The sequence below is a fragment of the Lactuca sativa genome, chromosome 9 (assembly GCF_002870075.4).
Source record: "Lactuca sativa cultivar Salinas chromosome 9, Lsat_Salinas_v11, whole genome shotgun sequence".
NCBI classification, from domain to species: Eukaryota; Viridiplantae; Streptophyta; class Magnoliopsida; order Asterales; family Asteraceae; genus Lactuca; species Lactuca sativa.
In genome coordinates, this window is record NC_056631.2 from 107,054,627 (window position 1) to 107,063,452 (window position 8,826).

The 8,826-nt window shown below is 27.5% G+C and overlaps 1 protein-coding gene across 1 annotated transcript; it reads left to right on the forward strand.

The window, feature by feature from the left end:
* Nucleotides 1-2,702: 2,702 nt before the first annotated feature.
* LOC111905563 (uncharacterized) lies at nucleotides 2,703-6,726 on the forward strand. The gene is made up of 6 exons (XM_023901240.3): nucleotides 2,703-3,276; nucleotides 3,451-3,571; nucleotides 3,699-3,852; nucleotides 4,766-4,802; nucleotides 5,151-5,454; nucleotides 6,273-6,726. Exons 1-6 carry the CDS (start codon nucleotides 3,094-3,096, stop codon nucleotides 6,344-6,346), a joined length of 873 nt encoding a protein of 290 aa, XP_023757008.1. The 5' UTR covers nucleotides 2,703-3,093; the 3' UTR covers nucleotides 6,347-6,726.
* The last annotated feature ends 2,100 nt before the right edge of the window (nucleotides 6,727-8,826 follow it).

An 8,826-nucleotide genomic window follows, 5' to 3' on the forward strand; every position in this document is an offset into this window, starting at 1 on the left:
CGTAGGAACCAATTTTGCAGTTTTATCAAAAAATAACAAGGGGAATGTTATTAAGAAAACAACATATAAGTTTTATTTATTGGTATAATATATGCATATACTTTATCTTTTTGATGTTTTCCCGTAATTGTTTTATTTAAAAAAAATCATATTTTATTACATTTACAATGTATTACATTTTTTTCGTATTTAATAATAATAAGTGGTGACAAATATATGTATTTATATCAGTTGCTAAAATCATTTCCTTCCTAATAAATGAAATAATTTGTCACTTGCCATTCTCTTATGTATTATGTCACATGTCATTTTGAGGTAATTTTTAGATTAAATTATAACCATGTGTTATTTTGTGATTTTTTTTTTCTATTTTATTAAATTTCACATAATATTTAAATATAATAAATATAATAATAAATATATATCCAAATCATTAATGCAATTTTCCTTATAATTTCTAAAATTTTAAATTGATAATTATTTTAGTTGTTTATTTATTTAAATTTTTAGTTTAAATTTAAAAGATAAATAAGAACTTCAATTTTAATAATTAAATATTTTACTTTTTTCTTATAAATTTAAATTTTCTAAATTGTTATATCTTCATGTTTGTTTATTTTTTTGAATAACCCTATATAATATATGGGTCTGACAACTAGTTCTATTATAAAAAAAAAATAAAAAAAAAATAAGTAAGACTATAAGTAATCACAGTTTATTTTAATATATTTTGTGTGTAAACTGATTATCAAAGATAAACAAAATATGATTCTAGACATTTTATGTAAAACTAACCATTTATAGTCACAAAGATAAACAAACTATGACTATATATGCAGTTTATGACCACAATTTAGTATTCTAATGCGTTTCTAAAAATACCTAAATGTTTTGATAAAGATATAAAATTACGACTATAAGCAATTTATGGTCATAATTTTATTAGTTTAATGTGTTTAAAAGAAATCAATTGTCATGATAAAAAAAACAAAATTTTGACTATAAATATCTTATGGACACAATTTTATATTCTAATGTGTATTTAAAAGTAAACAAAATTTATGATTAAAAAACAATGGGCTACATATATTTTATGGTTATGGTTTAATATTCTAACATGAGTCTAAAACTAAGTAATTGTCACTAGAAAGATAAATAAACAACTTTAAGTGTTATATTGTCATAGTTTTATATATTATGTCACCATTGTACATCTAAAAGTAACTAATTGTCATGATAAATATAAATCATTGTGACAATAACTACATCTATTATCACGGTTATATATTATAATAATATGTGCCTAAAATTAATTAATTGCCATGATAAAGATATAAACTCTGACCATAAGTATTTTAGGGTTACGATTACTAAAAAATGATTGAATATACAATTATGAAAGTCACTTTGCTACCGTAAAGCCATAATTTTATCTTATGGCCACGATTTTTCAAGAGATTTAGTCATGGTTTACGACATGTGGCCATTATGTATAAAAAATGACACGAATATAGGTCTCGATTCAAAAAAAAAAAAAAGGAAAAAAAAAACTATTATCATAGCCATGTTTTTAATCGATATAGATTGCCTTATTTGTACGAGGACTACAAAGTGTTGAAGTTCAATGCTATATTCAACAACTTCATAAATCAACATAGAAGTGTTCCAAGTGACTTTGACATCTTGAAGGCATCAATGGTGCAATACCCGGATGATTTTAATGGAGTGATTTTTAACCAAACACTCATTTTAGACATTGTAAAAATATCGCAAAAATGGGAAACATGCCTTTGGCTCAAAATAATGGTTCCAAACGGGTCATGACATCCGACATGAACAACTACACAACGTGGCACTTTTACTTCCAATTTATGTCCAAAAAGTCGGTTATGGAAGTGAAAAACTTCTTTTCAAAGAAGTACTCAAGTAAAAACAACTATCTAAAATGATCATTGAAAAAATATGAAAATTTTACAATTATAATAGCCAGCGAATATCGATCATTTAACGGGCTCTGAATTTGAAACGACTTTGACGTTAAAGAAAACAATATAATTATTTATTTATTTTATTTTTTATTTTTGGTAATTGACGGCTTGGTTTAAAATTATTGTTAAGTAATTTTTTTAGTTTGATTAAAAATATTTTTTTTTTGTTATTTTTAGTTTAATTTAATGAACTACTTTAGTTATGCTAAATTTATTTTAACTATTTTCATTAGAAAATGAATGGAAGTTGAAAGAAATGTATAACTTTAGCTAAAAGAAAGAATGAAAATATGATGTAACAATATGGCATATAGGACTTAAAAGATGACTGATAGGTAGAATACATACATAAACTTATATATGCATAACAATATCCCGTGTAGGGTTTTATAAAAGATTGAGATACATAACCTTATGCATGAGTAGTATATATGTATGTGTGTATCTCTTATTTATAAAAGATTGAGATGCATAAAAAGCATAGTGCCAAAGTGAAAAACACTAAGAATGCAAAGACAACCAGTGTAGATTAGCATCAATGGTTTTATTAAGTGTATATATGAGGATGCAATCAACCACTATATATATATATATATATATATATATATATATATATATATATATATATATATATATATATATATATATATATATATATATATATATATATATATATATATATATATATATATACTAGAGAGAGATTCTCTCTCATTCTCTCTATTCCCTTTCTCTTTCTCTCTTTGAAGCAGCTGTCAATTGTTACAACAAAGCCATAAACTCACCCCACCCATCTCTTCTGATATACAGCAAATAATAGTTTGCAACTGTCGGATTCTCTCTCTCTCTCTCTCTCTCTCTCTCTCTCTCTCTCTCTCTCTCTCTCTCTCTCTCTCTCCACCACTCTTTTTCTAGGTTTTCTATTAACACCCTTTTCATCAAACACCACAACCATAACCAGAAACAGTTCTCTAGCTTTTCCCTTTTATATCCATGGAGGTTGACGAGAGAAGCAGAAAACAAGATAGTTTTGATTCTGCATGAATCTTGATCAACTACACCTTTCAAACCAAGTTTCTGAAAGAATCTTTACTTAAATTCAAGAATGGCCTACCAACATTATCGATCTCCATTTGGTGACACCACTCTAACCAAAGTGTTTGTTGGTGGACTTGCTTGGGAGACACAAACTGATGAAATGCGTAGATATTTTCAACAGTTTGGTGACATTCTTGAAGCCGTTATCATCACTGATAAAATCACCGGAAAATCTAAGGGTTATGGATTCGTAAGTTTTCTCATTTCATATACCTTTCTTTATACATATAAATATCTTTCTAGTCTAATCTTAATTTCCTTCTATTGAAATAACCCTTGTTATATAATATATATTTAATGTATTATACAAAACTTTTTTTGGAGTACAATATTTGTCATTCATCATCCTTAAATGAATTAACAGGTGACTTATCGGGACCCTGAATCAGCAAAAAGGTCTTGTGAAGACCCAAACCCGATGATAGATGGAAGAAGAGCTAACTGTAATATCGCATCTCTTGGTCGTCCTCGAGCTTCTCCTCAAGGTTTTTTTTTTTTTTGGTCATAATTTTTTAAACAAAACGAGATTATTATTTAAATTTTAAAATGTTTTTTTTTTATGAATCCGATAAATAATTTAATATAAGGTGTTTTGATGGAAACCCACCACAGGAAGGAATCAAGGTGGGAATATTAATATCGCATATCAAGGGACAAATACAATGGGCCAAGGTGCATCATCATCTTATAGTGGTGTAGCACCACCACTAGCTCCTCCTCCTCCGCCACCTCCACCACCACCTTCCGTCATGTATCCACCATATGGGTGAGTTTTTGTTTTTTTTTTTTTTTTTTTTTGTTACACTTTTGTGAAGTTTAGGTGAAAAAGTGAAGTCAAAAAAAACATTTATAAATTAATAAAGAAAGTTGGTCTTGACAGAGGAGAAGTGGGTGTGGGGGCATATATATATACATATAAATGAGTTGGCAACAGGAAAGGTTTTGCCAGTGTTTAAATGGCATATACTGTTGACTTTTTATAATTACTTGTGTTCAACTATCTAACTAATTAACATAATCATATTTATAGTTTATAGTTATACACCCTGTTTAAACTTTCCACTAAGATTCCTCTAACTCTTATATAATAATTAGGTTAATAATAGATAATGTTGGTATTTTTTAAAATATAAGATTCTTTATTAATAAATATTCTATTTTTATATATAGATATGAGATGTTATTTATTTATTTCATAACCAATGGTTGCTTTATTGCCAAGTTGGCTGCCATTGCAGGATTACATAAAACTCCAGACAACCTTCAGCTTTTTCAGATTTAAATGGTCCCAGTTAACTCTTTATATTAATCGTATAAACTTACCAATTATTAAATTTTTAATGAAAAAAAACATCGATTTAATTCGTTGTTAAAATCGGAAAATATACTCAATTGTTGTTTTTAATATATGATTTAGTGGGACTAGATTATTCGGTAACTTAATTATATCTAATTGTTTTTTTTCATAAATCAGAAAACAAAAATAAGGTGTTTCCATCGTTTTCTATTATTTCGTTTTCCTAAATATACGTTATTTTTAGTAATATTTTATTAATGTTATTTATCCAAACAGTCATTAATGAGAAATTAGAAAAAAAAAAAGCAAGATTTTACTCTATTTTTATTTTAAATGATATTTATGTGATTTTGCCTGACATTTGAATTTTACTGATACGCAGATACGCGACGTACGCACCTGATTACTCTTACCAGCAAGTAAGTTATATATTTAACTATTTTTTTATAAATATTATAATAAATAAAAACTCTAATATTTTTGTACTGTTGTCATAATACAACATAAATGCGTGTGGTTATAATTGTCCTCTTTTTAACTACATTAATGTACTCATTTGGTCCCTAGTAAATCTGTAACATAAGAATTTGTTTTATATTTTAAAATTATAAATTTCGTTATTAAATAAAAGTTTTTATTTAATTGTATTTTACTATTTTATCTACGTGTGATTGTATATTTGTAATACTAGCTTCATATTAATACGAAGCTACATAAAATACAAGTCATAATAACATGGAATTGGTTATGGGAATGTGTTTTAACAGGCAATGTACAATCCAGCACTTCAACAGGCATACTATCATCAAATGTATGGGCCCACAGGAACACCGTATTATTATGGGTATTCCACCACCCAATCACCCACACCCAGAGGAACATTTGCTGCTTCTGCCCCTGGTGCACTAACACTAACACCACATCAGGCGCAACGTATCCATGGACCATCTTATCTTTACTATCCTACGCCATCTCAGGTGGACCCCTCAACATTCCCTGGCTATCTTACGCCACCACCTCCCCCTCTCCTACTACCCACGAGGCATCCTTTTCCTTCTCCCTCCCCCACGGGTATGTTTACATCTCACCTATCATCATCATCATCATCATCATCATAATCAACATCATCATGCATATGCATGTATCATGTCTCATGTATCATGTAATATTATACACATAGAAAATGTAGTAGTAAGAAATGGTAATTATTTGTTTGTTGATGATATAGAATTATAGAAAGACATGGGAAAAGAATACATGTACATTAAATTTAAACATAGATATGTATGTGGTAATGGTGGGGCCCATAAGAGCCATGTGAGATGAGCTGTAATGGGTTATGGTCATAGGCCCATGATGGGGTCAATGGGAAATTGATGCCAGATGTACAGAATGAGTAAACCAAAACCAGTCAAACAGTTGGAGTGCATGTGAATTCTAGATTCATTTGTCTGTGTAGGGTTTGTATGTGGTAAGGGCACATCTGTCTTTTTGACACAATACTTCTAAGGATCATTGATATCGACTAACTCTTATACATTTTTAAGGTCAAATTTAAGTCAAATTCATCACAAGTTTTATTCTTGTAGTATATAACTCTTTAATTTTTTCCAACAACAAAACTACTATACAATATATATATATATATATATATATATATATATATATATATATATATATATATATATATATATATATATATATATATATATAATTGATTGGCCACTTGTTAACAAAGAGTGACCACTTCCCGAGGAATAGTTTGTCCCATGCAATTTGAAGTTGTATAATATGGAAGAATGGGTAAAAGTTTAAATGAATTATTGAATAGTACATTTGAAGTCAAAAGATGTAAGTTTGACCATATATGTGTGTGATATTGCTTTCAGGTTCACAGACTCCACAAAATACAACAACTGAAACAGAAGGAGGTGTGGTAACTTCAGAGAGTCCAAATGCCTGAAAATGATGAAAAACATACACATGGGGGGCAAAAAGCAAACAAAATACGATATTGACAAATTTTCATCAATGGTCCTTAAACTCTCTGTATTCTTCAATTTTTCTGAAAGAATCATAAATAATTTCGTTTTGGTCACAAAGATGGACCGGTGGAACGGATCATGCTGATTATTCTTTTTCCTCACATTGAGAGTAATTATTCTTTTACTCACTTTATTCTTTTTTTTTTTTTTTTTCCTTCCCTTAATGGTTAATATTGTATTTTCCCTCTAAATAAACAATATTCTTTCTTGGTTTAATATTGTTGGCAAAACTGACACTTTTTGTTTGATCTTTTGTATTTATATTATCCATCAAAATGATATTTTCGTAACGATCCAATGGAGCTTCCTTTTTTGAAATGATGTGGGTTTTTTAATATACATATCTTGCATTGAAATAGATTGATATGGTTATACAACACACTTGTTGTGACACTATCTTCCACAAAAGAAAGAATGACTTGTAAGGTAATTATCTTTTTGTCTTGTTTATGTATAACTTTTTTTTTTTTTTTGTACATATTTGATTATTTAATTTTTTAAATGTGTTCATATATTATCATTGTCACCTGCTATAGCAGGTTATAATGATAATATATAAACATATTTAACAAGTTAAATTGTCAAATATGTATAAAAATAGAAAGTTGTCTAAATACGAACAATTATTTTTTTTATAAATTTCTTAAAACTTTTATAATTTCTTACAACACTTTTTTGATATTTTTTCGTATAGGTTTTTCTAATATAATGTTTTAAACTTTTATTATAATTTTTTTTGAGCTTTTTTTATACTTTTATATAATTTTAATACATGTGCTTTTAAACCATATATTTTATAAATATTTTAAATTTTTCTTACAAGTTTTTAAATTTGTTTTGTTACATTTTCTTATAATTTTTTTATATATTCATACATTTATTTCTAAACTTTCTTTTACAACATTTTTAAAGTGTTTCATAGATTTTATATGACAATTTAATATTTTTTTTAACATTTTAAAATAATTTCGTTAATAGTAGTTTAAAACGTTATATTAAAAAAATTAAAATTTTATAAACTTCTAACTAAAAACTATTAAAAAGTTGGAATAATTTTAAAATATTTACATTATTTAGATTTTTTATGTTTTTTTTATTTGCTATGTAATATTTTGTTTTTATTTTTTTTAAAAACCCTCCATAATTATTGTTACGTATTTAATTTTTTTAATTTTATTGTTAGATACTATTTACTCTAAAAATATTATATATGCTTAAAAATAAAAAGAAAAATATATATAAACGACTATATAAAATATTTCACAAAACAAAAATATATTTATTAATAAAAAAGTAAATTTTAAAATTGATCAATATTTAATTAATATTTAGGAAATAATTCATATTTAAGAAAAATAACGTTTGAAAAAAATAATACAAGCAAATACAAAAAATAAAAATCACTATTAAAAGTGGGAAGGATAATTAATTTATCCTTTTGTTCATATTTACACAACTTTTTTTTATACATTTAAATATTTAACTTGTTAATTTATTCACATATTATCATTGTCACATGCTATAGCCGGTGACAATGGCAATTTATGAACACATAGGCCTGACAATCGTGTCGTGTTCGGGTTGGCGTGTCGCGGGCTGGTGGGTTGGCGGGTCAAAATATGCCAACCCAAACACGACCCATTTAAATATACAGGTCACGGGTTGGCGGGTTTGGAACATAAACTCATATATGACCCGCCAACCCATTTATTTATACGGGCTCACAGGTTGGCGGGTTCGTGGGTTAGATTTGGGTTTGTGGGTCCGAATTTTAGACATTTAAGTCTTAAACATCCAAATGAAAATTAAAAACATTCATAGAAACATGTTATAGACTTAGCCTTATAGGTTACGACTCATGACCTTAGACCATCCACCACGAGTCAAAATGTCAAAACAGTCAAATGGTCTATGAATCAATGGTATATATTATATAATACTTATAAATATTAATACTTGATACATAAATACATTTAAAAATAAAATAATTTTTTTATTAAGAATATAAACGGGTTGGCGGGTCAACCCGTTTATTTTTTGAGAAACCCATATATGACCTGTTTAATAAACGGGTTGGCGGGTTAGCGGGTTAGCTGGTTGGCGGGTTGAAAAACTCAACTCAAACCCATTTATTTCGTATCGTGTCGCAGGTCGTGTCGTCTGTCGTATTGAGAATTGTCAGCCCTATGAACACATATAACAAGTTAAATGGTCAAATTTGTACGAAAATTAAAAAGTTACCTAAATGTGAACAAAACGATAAAGATGATTACTCTTATGACTTATTTTCCCTTCGCACAATGATCGGTTTTCTTCTAAGTTATAGAGAAAGTGTAATTACACACGACTTTAAAAACAAAAGGCATATTTTAGGAAATAACTAAAGGAAGAAAAAGTG

Excerpts from the sequence above, each read along its gene's own strand:
- LOC111905563 (XM_023901240.3), top strand. The coding sequence starts at position 3,094 with ATGGCCTACCAACATTATCGATCTCCATTTGGTGACACCACTCTAACC. Across the intron at positions 3,277-3,450 it reads AATCTAAGGGTTATGGATTC|GTGACTTATCGGGACCCTGA; the intron begins GTAAGTTTTCTC and ends ATGAATTAACAG. Across the intron at positions 3,853-4,765 it reads GTCATGTATCCACCATATGG|ATACGCGACGTACGCACCTG; the intron begins GTGAGTTTTTGT and ends ACTGATACGCAG.